This window comes from Callithrix jacchus, chromosome 3, assembly GCF_049354715.1.
Source record: "Callithrix jacchus isolate 240 chromosome 3, calJac240_pri, whole genome shotgun sequence".
NCBI classification, from domain to species: domain Eukaryota; kingdom Metazoa; phylum Chordata; class Mammalia; order Primates; family Cebidae; genus Callithrix; species Callithrix jacchus.
The window spans coordinates 193,033,581-193,048,175 of record NC_133504.1 but is presented as its reverse complement, the minus strand read 5'-3'; the positions used below and the strand labels follow the sequence as shown (position 1 = coordinate 193,048,175).

The window sequence follows — 14,595 nt, the reverse complement described above, 5'->3', positions numbered from 1 at the left end:
ATCTTAAAAGCACTCTACTTTTTATTCATTTTTAGAACAGTTTGGCTGGTTTTATTATTCCCACTTAGAAGCTATCTTTCAGCATTTTAACTATATCATAATTCCGTCTTGTCTAAAAAAAAATTGTTGACAGATTCAATGACTATCTAAGACTGCACTTATAATGACACATCACTTTTAACTTGTAGCTCCTAAGATTCTCTTTCTTTGACTTTTGAAACTTTGCTTATATGTGTACCTTGTTATAAATCTGTATATGTATCCTAGTTGAAGTTTGTTGAGCTTCTTCATTTTTTACATCCTTCTCTGTTGAAAATTTCTGCCATTATTTTTATATTTTTCACCTCCACAATTTGTTTTTTATATTTTTAATGTTTTCATTGATAATCTTATTTTTCTTTTTATATTTACTTGTATGTGTTCCCATTTAGCTCATTGAGCATTATTCAGATTACATTTTTAAAATTTGTACATCTTCATTTTTTATGGTTGTTTTCTGAAAAGTTTTAAATTTTTTAATTAGGCCATGTTGCCCTAATATTTTGTATATATTATAATATTTGCTTGTTATTTGAACATTAACAAAAATCTGTTTGTCACAATATTTACAATGTTGCTTTGTCCTGACATAATCTGAGTCCAGTTGTCTTTGCTGGAGACAGTGGGAGCCTCTCATACATGTTCTAACGATGTGTCTTGTCTGGAATTTTATGTTTATTGTTCAGTTTAAAGCATTTGATCATGTTTCTTCTTAACAGTCTCTCATCACTATTCTACCTATTCCCTTTATTTAATACTGCAGTCTGCTCCTGAAACATTTGGTCTTAACAGACCCAAGCTATTCTTCCAAAGTATACCACCATTTCTCTCAGCTGTCTCTGTTACTGGAGACAGAAACCATGTTTTGTAAAGACTGCCACAAAGGAGAAGTAAGGATATATGTGTCAGTATTTTTCTTCTAAGTAAGAAGCCAGGAGTTGAAAGTTTACTCCTCTCGGCACAGTGCTTGCTCTATTGGGGAGGAGAAAGAGCTGTGGTGGGTAAATGTAACAAACTTTCCTTCCTGTTCATGTGATTCTTGGCCTTGTGCTTACCAGAGGCATTCCATATGATTAACTCATTTAAAAATTTTGCAACAAGGCATTTTGGTCAGTATATTTTTGTTACAATTATGTGTCTGTGAAGAAATTATAACCTGTGATACTTTGTGATGCTAGCTGACTAATGTAGTTTGTATACATTTTATATATTAGATTCATAAAGTATATTCATATGAATCTAGTAAGTGGGATAATTTATTTTTATTTATTTCAGCTACGTGTTCTTTCACCCAAGACCTTTCACCAGTTCAGGGGATAGAAGATTCATTCCATAAACTTATACTGAGAAGATGTGAGAAATGTGGACATGAGAATTTACGATTACGAAAAGATTATAAAAGTGTGAATGACTGTAAGGTGCAGAAAGGAGTTTATAATGGACGTTACCAATGCTTGTCAATTTCCCAGAGCAAAATATTTCAGTGTAATACATGTGTTGAAATTTTTAGTAGATTTTCAAATTCAAACAAACAGACAAAACATACTGGAGAGAAACCCTTTACATGTACAGAATGTGGCAGATCATTTTACATGTCACACCTAACTCAACATACAGGAATTCATGCTGGAGAGGAGCCCTGCAAATGTGAAAAATGTGGCAAAGCCTTTAATAGGTCCACGTCCCTTACTAAACATAAGAGAGTTCATACTGGAGAGAAACCCTACACATGTGAAGAATGTGGCAAAGCCTTTAGACGGTCCACAGTGCTGAATGAACATAAGAAAATTCACACTGGAGAGAAACCCTACAAATGTGAAGAATGTGGCAAAGCTTTTACACGGTCCACAACACTGAATGAACATAAGAAAATTCATACTGGAGAGAAACCCTACAAATGTAAAGAATGTGGCAAAACCTTTAGATGGTCCACAAGCCTGAATGAACATAAGAATATTCATACTGGAGAGAAACCCTACAAATGTAAAGAATGTGGCAAGGCCTTTAGACAGTCCAGAAGCCTGAATGAACATAAAAATATTCATACTGGAGAAAAACCCTACACATGTGAAAAATGTGGCAAAGCTTTTAACCAATCCTCAAGTCTTATTATACATAGGAGCATTCATTCTGAACAAAAACTTTACAAATGTGAAGAATGTGGCAAAGCCTTTACTTGGTCCTCATCCCTTAATAAACATAAGAGAATTCATACTGGAGAGAAACCCTACACATGTGAAGAATGTGGCAAAGCCTTTCATAGGTCCTCACACCTTGCTAAGCATAAGAGAATTCATACGGGAGAGAAACCCTACAGATGTGAAGAATGTGGCAAAGCTTTTAACCAATCCTCCACCCTTATATTACACAAGAGAATTCATTCTGGGCAAAAACCCTACAAATGTGAGGAATGTGGCAAAGCCTTTACACGGTCCACAACTCTGAATGAACATAAGAAAATTCATACTGGAGAGAAACCCTACAAATGTAAAGAATGTGGCAAAGCCTTTATATGGTCCACAAGCCTGAATGAACATAAGAATATTCATACTGGAGAGAAACCCTACAAATGTAAAGAATGTGGCAAAGCTTTTAACCAATCCTCAGGCCTTATTATACACAGGAGCATTCATTCTGAACAAAAACTTTACAAGTGTGAAGAATGTGGCAAAGCCTTTACTCGGTCCACAGCCCTGAATGAACATAAGAAAATTCATTCTGGAGAGAAACCCTACAAATGTAAAGAATGTGGCAAAGCCTATAACTTATCCTCAACCCTTAATAAACATAAGAGAATTCATACTGGAGAGAAACCCTTCACATGTGAAGAATGTGGCAAAGCCTTCAATTGGTCCTCATCCCTTACTAAACATAAGATAATTCATACTGGAGAGAAATTCTACAAGTGTGAAGAATGTGGCAGAGCTTTTACTCGGCCCTCAACCCTTACTGTACACAAGCAAATTCATACTGGCAAGGAATGTATTTGATAACATAGTGGAATGACATTGCTAAGTAATTTTTTCTTCCAGTTTCTTTAAACAAATAAATTCAAGAATATTGTTTCCATATGATTAATTTGTATTCTTTTTTGTTTTAGTTAAAATTATTTTAAAAAATTTTTGTAGGTACATAGTATTATGTATATATTTATGGCATATATGGGTTGTTTTGATGGGGCATACCACACGTAATTATCACATTAGAGTAAATGAGTTATTCATCACAAGCATTTACTTGTATTACACACAGTCCAGTTATACAATTTATTTATTTTGAGATGGAGTCTCACTCTGTCACCCACACTGGAGTGCAATGGCACAATCTGGGTTCCTTGCAATCTGCACCTGCCCGGTTCAAGCAATTCTCCTACCCCAGCCTCCTGAGTAGCTGGGACTACAGACAGGCACCACCATGCCCAGCTAATTTTTTGCATTTTCAGTAAAGATGGGGTTTCATCATGCTGGCCAGACTGGTCTCAATCTCCTGACCTTGTTATCCACCCACCTTCACCAACAAAATGCTGGGATTACAAGCATGAGCCACTGCATCCAGGCACTTTATTTTTAACTTTATAATTATTTTTTTCCTTGTTATTTTATGATTATAGTATATCAGAGTATAATTGTAATTCACACATTTCTGTGTCATGAATGCTTTAAAAAAATGTTCCATGGCTCATGGGCCTGTAGTCCCTGCTACTCGGGAGGCTGAGGCAGAGGAATTGCTTCAACCCAGGAGGTAGAGATTGCAGGGAGCAGAGATCACACCACTGCACCCAGCCATTCTAATTATTTTTAACTTTATTATTATTTTTTGCTTGTTATTTTATGATTATAATATATCAGAGCATAATTGTAATTCACACATTTCCATATCATGAATGCTTTTAAAAAATGTTCTGTGGCTCATGGGCCTGTAGTCCCAGCTATCGGGAGGCAGAGGCAGAGACTGCAGGGAGCTGAGATCACACCACTGCACTCCAGCCTGGCAACAGAGCAAGGCTCTATCTCAAAAAAAAAAAGTTCCATGTTTTTCTTTGAACATAGCATCTCTTCCTGCAAACAAATAGATACTCAATTTACATGGAGTTAAATATGTAAATGTTTACTCTAAAGATAAAACTTAGATGTAAGAAAATTATGGAGCAAGCAGTTGTGTCTGTGTGAGAGTTTGTATCTTTTTCCAAAGAAAATGGCAATACTGGAACAAAAGATTATTTTAGTAAGGTGGATAATTTACTAGAAATCTAGAAACCTAAAGCATTCTGAAATCAAATCTATATTTTCTTAATTACTGTAATATTTAATGATCATTGTTGAGACTCCCTCAAGTAAATTCTATTTATGTGTCTTCTTCATTCTAGAGCTATAATTTGCTTGTTTCATTTTTTTGTTTGTTTGTTTTTACTTCATGAAGTGTTTATTATGTGAGCTGGTCAGAAATGATAAAATTTAGTAGTGCACACACAATTTTTAAATGGAAATTCACATTTTTTGTATTAAGTTTTAGCATTTCATTTTATTGCTTTCTTTTTTTTTTAGATGGAGTTTCGCTCTTCTTACCCAGGCTGGAGTGCAATGGTGCTATCTCGGCTCACTGCAACCTCCGCCTCCTGGGTTCAGGCAATTCTTCTGCTTCAGCCTCCCGAGTAGCTGGGATTACAGGCACACGCCACCATGCCCAGCTAATTTTTTGTATTTTTAGTAGAGACCGGGTTTCACCATGTTGACCAGGATGGTCTCAATCTCTTGACCTCATGATACACCCGTCTCGGCCTCCCAAAGTGCTGGGATTACAAGCTTGAGCCACCATATTATTGCTTTAATTGAATAATTGTATATGAACTGATTAGTTATCCTTTCACTTTTTAAAAATGACATAAATGAGTTTATCATGCCAATTCTTCAGGTAAGTAATGGGAAAACTTTGTAATTCATAGGATGTTTTGATATATAATTATAGTAAACATAAGAAAGTACTGGGTGTATAATAGATGCTCTGTAATTAGCCACAAGTATTCTTTCTGGAGTTCGTAGCTACAAGTAAGAGATTGAAAATATCTGTGGTGAAGAAATGGCAGTCTGCATGTGGAGAGATCTGTTCCCAGGCTGCAAAACTGACTGATTGTGAACTTAAAGAATTTCTGCTTTTCTAATGATCTTTTTGTGATGTGCTTACTCCTAGCTATGTATGCCGCACAGCCCTTCTTTTCTGTTTTATGGCTACAGTTTCCTCACTGTTCTGTTTATGCCATGTAATTTCATACAGACTTTCTGTGTTCTGATTAGAAGTTTGAAATCTTTTAATGTGGTAAATTGTTATTAACTCGAGTGTTTGAGGTTATTTATAGCTTGTCAATGCCATATTTAGATCACTAAATTGAGATAAGTCATTTACTGTCCACAGGGGCATTCGTGGAACAGGAAGTGAAATACCAGGAACTGATTCTGGAGTTTTGGAGGGCCACCCCAGGCCCCAGTGTGGGTCCCAGCCTCTGGCACACTGGTACCTGCCCAAAGTACCCCTCAGGCCACCACCACTCTCATCAGGGCCCTTGCTGCTCTCATTGTTATAATCTGTGCCTGCAGTCCCCTGGTGCCTGCTCCAGGTGGCAGATGACTTTGCTCCAGGCATTCACACCTTTTTATTCCATCTGTGCAAGAGCACTTTATAATTCTGAATCTGTTTTAAAAATCATTTTACTTGAGCTAGCTCATATAAAAGGAATTACATACTCTTTGTCACTATGTTTGTGATATATTTCACTGAACATTGATGTCTTAAAGTTTTATGCTTGTTGTAGCATGTGCATGATTTGCTTTCTGAAGGTACAGCCATATTCCATGGCATGCATATGCCATGTGGTAAGCATTTATCAAGAAACCTTAAGTAGCCTTCACCTTTTTTTATGGGCAGGGGGGGATGCTCTTAAAAACGTGTGCAGGCCAGGCACAGTGGCCTATGCCTGTAATCTCAGCACTTTGGGAGGCCGAGGCAGGTGGATCACCTGGGGTTGGGAGTTCAATACCAGCCTGACCAACATAGAGAAATCCCACCTCTATTAAAAATACAGAATTAACCAGGCGTGGTGGCACATGTCTGTAACCCCAGCTACTCAGGAGGCTGAGGTAGGAGAATCACTTGAACTTGGGAGGCAGAGGTTGCAGTGAACTGAGATCATGTCATTGCACTCCAGCCTGGGCAACAAGAGCGAAATTTCATCTAAAAAAAAAAAACGTGTGCAGTTGTCTATTCCAGGTCCTGCTTTGCATACATAGATTCCGAGAAGTGGGATTGCTGGATTGTATAATAATTTCTTTTATCTTTTTTTCTTGGATTGTATAATAATTTCTTCCTTCTTTTGGATTGTATAATAATTTCTTTCTTTCTTTCTTTGGATTGTATATAATTTCTTTCTTTTTTTCCTTTTTTTTTTTAGATTGGGTTTCACTTTGTCAGCCAGCCTAAGTGCAGTGGTATAATAATGGCTCACTGCAGCCTTACCATTCCAGGCTCAAACAGTCCTTCCACCTCAGTCACCTAAGTAGCTGGGACTACAGGCACATGCCACCACATCTGGCTAATTTTTGTATTCTTTGTAGAGATAGGGTCTCATTATATTTTCCAAGCTGAAAACAAACTTCTGAGCTCAAGTAATTCTCCCACCTTAGCAGCCCAAAGTGTTGAAATTACAGGCACGAGCCACATTTCGTTTTTAATATTTTGGAAAACTTCCATCCTACTGTCTTGAGGGCTGCATTATTCTTTCACCAACAGTGCATCAAGGGTCCAAATGCTCTATGTACTTGACAACATTGATTATTTTTTATGTGTTGAATAGTGGCCACACTAATTGGTGAGAGGTAAGAGCTCATTGAGATTTTGCTTTGCATTTCTTCTCAAAAGTGATTTTGATGGTGTTTTCAGATTCCTCTTGTTTTTGCATAGCTTCTTTTAGGAAATGTCTTGGAATACATTAGTCTATTTTTTTTTAATTAAGTTACTCACTTTTGGTGCTTGTTATGTTTCAGAAGTCAAAGGCCGGATGACATTTGTTCTCCACTTAATGTTTCCCTTGAAGTGCTGATGTGCAGGTTTTGAAAGTCTGATATAGTACCTTTTCTAATTCTCTTGTCGCTTCTGCGTTTAATGTAATATTCAAAAAAACCTGCCAAAACCAGTGTTATTTGGCTTCTCCCTATATTTTATTCTAAGTGTTCCAGAGGTGTGTATCTTACCTTTAAGTATTTAGTTTATATAAAATATTTTGTTTGCATGTTATCGAAGCAAATGGTCCAAGTTCATTATCTTTCATTTAGCCCTTGAGTTTTCTCACACCATTTGTTGAGGAGTCTGACCTTTTCTTCACTGTTTGGTCATGGTACCTAGTAAAATATTGTTTGGTAATATTTGCACAGGTTTATTTCTGTGTTCTTTATTCTGTTCCGTTACGCATTTCTTTGTCTTTATGACATTACCACATTGGTTTTATTTTTGTAGCTTTGGAATCTGCTTTGACATCATTAGATATGGTACTTCTTTGTTTTTTCCTAAAGCTGTGTTGGCTGTTCGTGGTCCCTTGAGATTACCTGTGAATTTTAGAATTACATAAAATATCTCTGCAAAATAAGTAACATTGGAATTTTAATATGATGACATTGAATTTGTGCAATACTCAGAAGTATTGACAGCTTAACAGTGTTACATCCTGACTGAGAAACATGCATTTGTGTCTGTGTTTGTGTGTGGACTGACATCAGAGACTGTGCTAAGACGGAAGAGAGAGTTCAGAGGATTTCCTTGGCCTGCCTCTGGCCTCCTGCACAACTCTAGCTATGGAAACTGGCTGACCACTTGATCCTCAGCTGGTTTGTCTTCTTAGATGTATCATTGTCAACTTGCTAGAGCAATAAAAACGCCTTTCACAAGTTGAACACAGTTGTCTACTTTTGGCCCAGTCTCACACACAAAGACCCAGCAAGTTGGAAACTAAGGAAGGTAAATTCTCTATGGTAGAGCTGTAGGTTATTTTAATTTCCTTTATTGAATTTTTTTCTTATTCTTTTTTTTTTGGCATTGTGTCATTTAATCCAAACAAAACATTATATATATATATATATATATATATATATATATATATATATATATTATCCTTGCCTATATTTGTATATCCATATAAAATAAAAAGGGAACAAAAAAGAAAGAGCAAAGGAAACAACATAAAATAAGAAAAGGAGAGAGGAAAAAGGAAGCAAAAAAGAAAAATAAATGCAATTTTAAAAGAGGTAGAAATTAGAACCAAGAAAGCATCTGAGCAGTGTAATCACTGTTTTGTTGTACAACGCCCAAACCATTAGCTCCTCCTGAAACAGAGATCTCAGAGACTGCAAATAACTCCTGAGCATTTTCTATTTTTACTGTTTATTCTTTCCCTAAGTTACCCCACTTTTTTTGTCAGCTGAAACTATTAGTTTGTTTTTACACTGCTATGAAGAAATGCCTGAGAATGCATAATTTATAAAGGAAAGAGGTTTAATTGACTCATAGTTCTGCATGGCTCAGGATGCTTCAGGAAACTTACATTCACAGCACAAGGGTAAGCAAGCACATTCTTCACATGGCAATAGGAAAGAAAAGTGTTGAGTAAAAGAAGAAAAAGCCTTTTATAAAATCATCAGCTCTTGTGAAAACCCACTCACTATTAGAAGAACAGCATGGGGGAACTGCCCGCCTTGATCTAATAAGCACCAGTGAGGTCCCTCCCCAAAGGGGATTACAATTCAAGATGAAATTTGGGTGGAAACAAAGCCAGACCATATTATTCCACCTTTGGTCCCTCCTAAATTATGTGTTTCTCACATTCCAAAACACAATAATGCCTTCCTAGCAGTTCCCCAAAGTCTTAACTCATTTCAGCATTGACCCAAAAAGTCCAAGTCCGTAGTCTCATCTGAGACAAGGCAAGTCACTTTATCCTGTGTGCCTGTGAAATCAAAAGCAAGTTAGCTACTTACAAGATACAATGGGGGGTACAGGGATTAGGTAAATATACCCATTTTAAATGGGAGAAATTGGCCAAAATGAAGGGGCTACAGGCCCCACTGAAGTCTAAAAAACAATAGGTCAGTCATTAAACGTTGAAGTTTCAAAATGATATCCTTTGACTGTATGTCTCACATTTAATTCATACTGTTGCAAGAGGTGTCACAGCCTTGGGCAGGTTCACCTCTGTGGCTTTGCAGGGTGGTCTCCCTCAGCTCTTTCACAGACTGGTGTTGAGTATCTGTGGCTTTTCCAGGCACACAATGCAAGCTGATGGTGGAGCTACCATTCTGGGATCTGTAGGACTTGGCCCTCTTCTCACAGCTTTAGTAGGCATTGCCCCAGTGGGGACTCTGTGTGGGAACTTCAACTCCACATTTTTCTTCTGCACTGCCCCAGCAGAGATTTTTCCATGAGGGCTCTGCCCCTGCAGCAACCTTCTGCCTGGACATGCAAGTATTTCTGTACATTCTCCAAAATCTAAACTGAGGCTTCCAAACCTCAATTCTGCATGCCTACAGAACCAACACCATGGGGGGATTGCCAACCTTGGAGCGTAACATCTTGTGAAGAAATGGTTCAAGCTATTCTTTGACCCTGTTTAGCCATGGCTGGAGTGGCTGGAATCCAGGGAACCAACTCTTGAGACTGCACACAGCAGGGATTCCTGGGCCTAGCCCATAAATTCCGTTTTGCCTTCTGTGCCTCCAGGGCTGAGGAGGGGATGCCACAAAGGTTTCTAACATGCCCTGAAGGCAATTTCCCCATTGTCGTGGTGATGACTGTTTGCTTTTCATTACCTGTGTTAATTTCTGCAGCCAGCTTCAATATCTTCCCAGAAAATGGGTTTTTATTTTCTACCATATCATCAGGCTGCGAATTGTCTAAACTTGTGCTGTCAACTTTTGAATGTTTTGCTTCTTAATTTCTTCTTGCCAGATACCATAAATTATCTCAAGTTCAACCTTCCACAGATCTCTAAGACAGGAGCAAAATGCCACCAATATCTTTGCTAAAGCGCAGCAAGAGTCACCTTTATTCCAGTTCTCAACAAGTTCCTCACCTCCATGTGAGACCACCTCAGTCTAGACTTCATTGTCCATATCACTATCAGTATTTTGGTCAAAGCCATTCAACAAGTCTCTAGGAAGGACAAACTTTCCCGTATCTTTCCTTCTGAGGCCTCCAAACTGTTCCAGCCTCTAAATGTTACTCAGTTCCAAACCCACTTCCACATTTTCGAGTATCCTTATAGCATCCCACTGCCTCAGTACCAGTTACTGTATCAGTTCATTTTCATGCTGCTTTGAAGAAATAAACCTGAGACTGTAATGTGGAAGAAAAGGGGTTTAATCAACTCACAGTTCTGCATGGCTGGGAAAGCCTCAGTAATCTTACAATAATGGGTGAAGGGGAAGCAAACACATCCTTCTTTACATGATGGCAGGGGAGAGAAGTGCCAAGCAAAGGGAAGAAAAGCGTTTTATAACACCAGCAGATCTCATGGGAACTCACTATCACAAGAAAAGCATAAGGGAATTACCCGCATGATCTAATCACCTTTGATATCCCTCCCCCAAAATGTGAGGGTTACAATTTGAATTACAATTGAAAATAAGATTCGGCTGGGGACACAGAGCCAGACTGTATCACCAGATGTCTAACAATATTTTACTTTGCTGTTATAACCCAGATCCAAAGACTAAAAAGTACTTTCTAGTCATGGTTGCTTTATTTCTGAAGTAGTCTGGGCAAAATGATCAATTGTTACATGAAGTTGGGACAGGACTCATTTATTAGCATTCTGAACAGGGATCCTGGCCAAGAAGAGAATTTCTCTAGAAAGGAGCCAGGGGTTCCATATATAAGAAAAACCCTTGACCAGGTTCAATGACAATCACGAGCAATTTTGCTCTGGCCAGACAGAATTGTGGTTGTCTGTGTGGACAAAAAGCCCAAATTGGGGAATTCAATTAGGACCTATCTTTTATCTTTGAGGTTGCTGACCTTTGGATGCAGTTATCATGGTTTTATTCTTTCTGTTTTTAACAATCTGGGCACTATTTTGTAGGGCTGCTGTGGTTTGCTGGGACTCCACTCCAGACCCTAGTCACCTTGGATTTTCCAGTACTTGGAAGTATCAAAATGGAAGGCTGAAAACCAGCAAAGATGGCAGCCTGCCCCTTCATCTGGGATCTCCATCCTAGGGAGATACTGACCTGTTGCCTGCCTGACTGCATCTGTAGGAGGTGACTGGGGATCCTGGTTTGGAGGAAGGAGTCTAGCTGTGTTTTGATAGAGCAGCTGTGCCTTTGATAGATGCAGGAGTAGATGAGGGAACCTGCCCAGGGTCTTGTATGCACAAGCCCACAATGAACTGTGGACCCACCAATGCACTGGGAGAATGGAATGGAGCCAATGGAAAGTTCAGACTTTGTGCAGGGGTGAGGAACCTGGCCTTTTTAGGAGCCAGATCTGTGTGGTGGTGGGGTGTTCAAGAGTCCCTCTCACTTTGCTGAGTTTTTCTTTCCCCCTTTTTACCCAGTAAATTCTGCTCCTCACCCTTCAGGGTGTCTGCAAGCCTAATCTTTCCTTGCTGTGATAAAATCTCAGTTTTTTGCTGAACTAAGGAGAAAATTCTAAAAAATTGTGGTGCCTGGACATGGGCCTCGAGGAAAGGTAAGATGCAAACCAAAAATACTTTCCCCTGTTGCTTCTAAGCCTTTTCATCCTTGTACTTCTGAGTATAGGGGAAACTACATACCATCCCACCCCAACAGTCGCAGGTACACTTGAGATGGATCAGTGAATGGTGGCTCCCCTGCACCCTCTGGGCTGGGCCCAGAATGAATGGCTTGGGCAATGAGTTGTCTGCCACTTACCCACAGTTTCTCCAGCTCTGACTGAGCAAGGAGAAAGTAACACATTTACATAAGAATAAAAGGTTTCTGGGCCGGGCGCGGTGGCTCAAGCCTGTAATCCCAGCACTTTGGGAGGCCAAGGCGGGTGGATCACGAGGTCAACAGATCGAGACCATCTTGGTCAACATGGTGAAACCCCATCTCTACTAAAAATACAAAAAATTAGCTGGGCATGGTGGCACGTGCCTGTAATCCCAGCTACTCAGGAGGCTTAGGCAGGAGAATTGCCTGGACCCAGGAAGCAGAGGTTGCGGTGAGCTGAGATCGCGCCATTGCACTCCAGCCTGGGTAACAAGAGCGAAACTCCGTCTCAAAAAAAAAAAAAAAAAAAAGGAATAAAAGGTTTCTTCCCTGTCCTACACTTGAGCATTCATTTTCTCCACTCTGTCAGCAGTTAACTTTTAGGTGAGAAGGGTTTTCTTTCCCCCTTATAGGGAACATTTTACTAGATCGGGACCCCAACTATCATTGTGTATGTTCTCTGTAAAATTTTAATGGTTAAAAAAAAAAGTAAAGATCTTAAGCTGTAGACAATCTGGTGCGTTTTATATGTCTTCCTGTTTGGTTAGTAGTAATCTTTGCTGCAGGCCTCCATTTTGTTTTATGTCCTTGGGACATGACCTGTAACCACATGGCAGTGTTTTGCTTTAGCCTCCGAAGCCTGGGTTCAGTTCTGGCTTAGAAAATGCTTCTGGGTTGATGTCTGTGTGACTTTTGCCATTTGGTGATTATTTTCCCTTTATGAACAAGTCCTGACTTTTATCTTAAACCTTTTTCTGAGTTGCCTTCAGAGGTTTTAGGTTTTGTAAGAAAATACCTCACATACTCACAGTTAAATCATAACTTAATTGGTGCTTGTTGGTTTCACCTGTACAGTTACCTTTAAGAAAGTCTGAAAGCCAGAAATACTGGCTGCTTGGCACAGCTAAAGCAGGTAATGGGGACTTTTTTTTTTTTTCTGAGACAGAGTTTCGCTCTTGTTACCCAGGCTGGAGTGCAATGGCACGATCTCGGCTCACCGCAACCTCTGCCTCCTGGGTTCAGGCAATTCTCCTGCTTCAGCCTCCTGAGTAGCTGGGATTACAGGCACGCACCACCGTGCCCAGCTAATTTTTTGTATTTTTAGTAGAGATGGGGTTTCACCATGTTGATCAGGATGGTCTCCATCTCTTGACCTCGTGATCCACCCGCCTCGGCCTCCCAAAATGCTGGGATTACAGGCTTGAGCCACCGCACCTGGCTGGTAATGGGGAATTTAAAAGAAGTTTCTTAAAGAGCACTCAGCTTAATTAAAAGTGGATGTCCAAGTTATAGGTATATTTAAAGGCCTTTATGGTTTGGTTTTTTTTTTCTCCTTGGACCTTGTTTTGCTGGAAAAAAAAAAGGATTTTTCTCAATTAACTGAATTCTTTCTCTTGATTCTGTCTTTCCACCCACTACATGCATGAGAGGCCAATTATCTAATTAGGAGATTGGCAGACAAAAAGTCTTACAGCTACTGGATTCTTCTTTGCCTAGCTGTGTAGTTATATGTGTGCTGTGTGTGTGTAATGTCTATTTTTATAAAGCTCTAATTGACCTAAAGAAAAATGAGTTCTTGGATCTAATACTTTTTGAAAGGAAGGCAAAAGCTGTGGTACATTTAAGTTCACATGACTTTAATTATTGAGAAATAAAAACAGACTTAGCAATTATTGGTAAAAAAGCAGATGTCAAAATACACATTTTTATGGTTAAAGGACTGTTTTGAATTAGAAAAGATAAAGCTAAAAGTCTAAACAAATTATAAAAAGTTTCTATAAAATTAATCTTGCCAAAGAAATTTTGTGTGTGAACATTAAATTAGAAAGGATATTATGTTTTTTCTGTAAATCAAGCATTGAAATAACTGCACAACAATGCACTCGTAAGGCACTAATATGCTCTTTAGCAAAATTTGTAAAGGGTTATAAAAGAGACCAGAAGATGCCCCTTCCATGTCTGACATGCCCTACACGAGGCATCCCCAGGGCCACAGCACCCTAGCCATGAGGAGCCACCCAGGAAGCAGGTGGCCGGGTGCCTAGATCTGAGAGGAGGAGCCCAGCCTGCACTATCCCATGAGTCGCCCTGGGCCCTCCATCCACCCTTCCACGGTAGGCAGGGCCCCAGTAGCTCATCCTCCTCCAGCTTCTGGGCTCGGCCTAGGCTCCATGGGGCTCCATATGAGTGGCAGCCGTCAGTGGTCCCTGAAGGGCTGAGTCCTGGTTGCTGTGGCCACCGCCCTCCTGCTGCTCCTCCTCAGCACAGTCACCAAGTGCAAGACCAGCTTCTGCCACAAGGTGCAGGTGGCCCCAGCAGCAGGCGGGCGGGCGGTTGCTGGTGGCTTAGGAAGCACATGGCCCTGGGGATGGGGTGAGGGCAGGAGAGTCCAGCTGTGAGGTTGGGACCCTGAGGCCCAGCGGTGGGTTTACAGAGTGCAGGGCCCTGGCAGATCCTCTGTGCTGTGCTGGGCTCTGGCATTCAGGCATGGCGGCGGGTTCACCCTCCTTTTCCAACAGCGGAGTCTCCTTGGCTTACACCGGCCTTCACCAGCCCTCAGCTCAGTCCT

At 39.9% G+C, this 14,595-nt stretch overlaps 1 protein-coding gene across 4 annotated transcripts in view; it reads left to right on the top strand.

Annotated features, from left to right (window-relative positions):
• Positions 1-7,976, top strand: part of ZNF595 (zinc finger protein 595) — a 38,314-nt gene extending 30,338 nt beyond the window's left edge. For 2 of the 4 annotated variants that reach the window (XM_078367771.1, XM_008993741.5), the window contains one exon: positions 1,315-7,976. In XM_078367771.1, coding sequence (XP_078223897.1) covers positions 1,632-3,029 — 1,398 coding nt within the window. In that variant the 5' untranslated portion in view covers positions 1,315-1,631 and the 3' untranslated portion in view covers positions 3,030-7,976. The remainder of the gene's footprint in view (positions 1-1,314) is intronic. The other 2 variants (XM_078367770.1, XM_035294430.3) reach the window with 2 other exon arrangements.
• Positions 7,977-14,595: the final 6,619 nt, after the last annotated feature.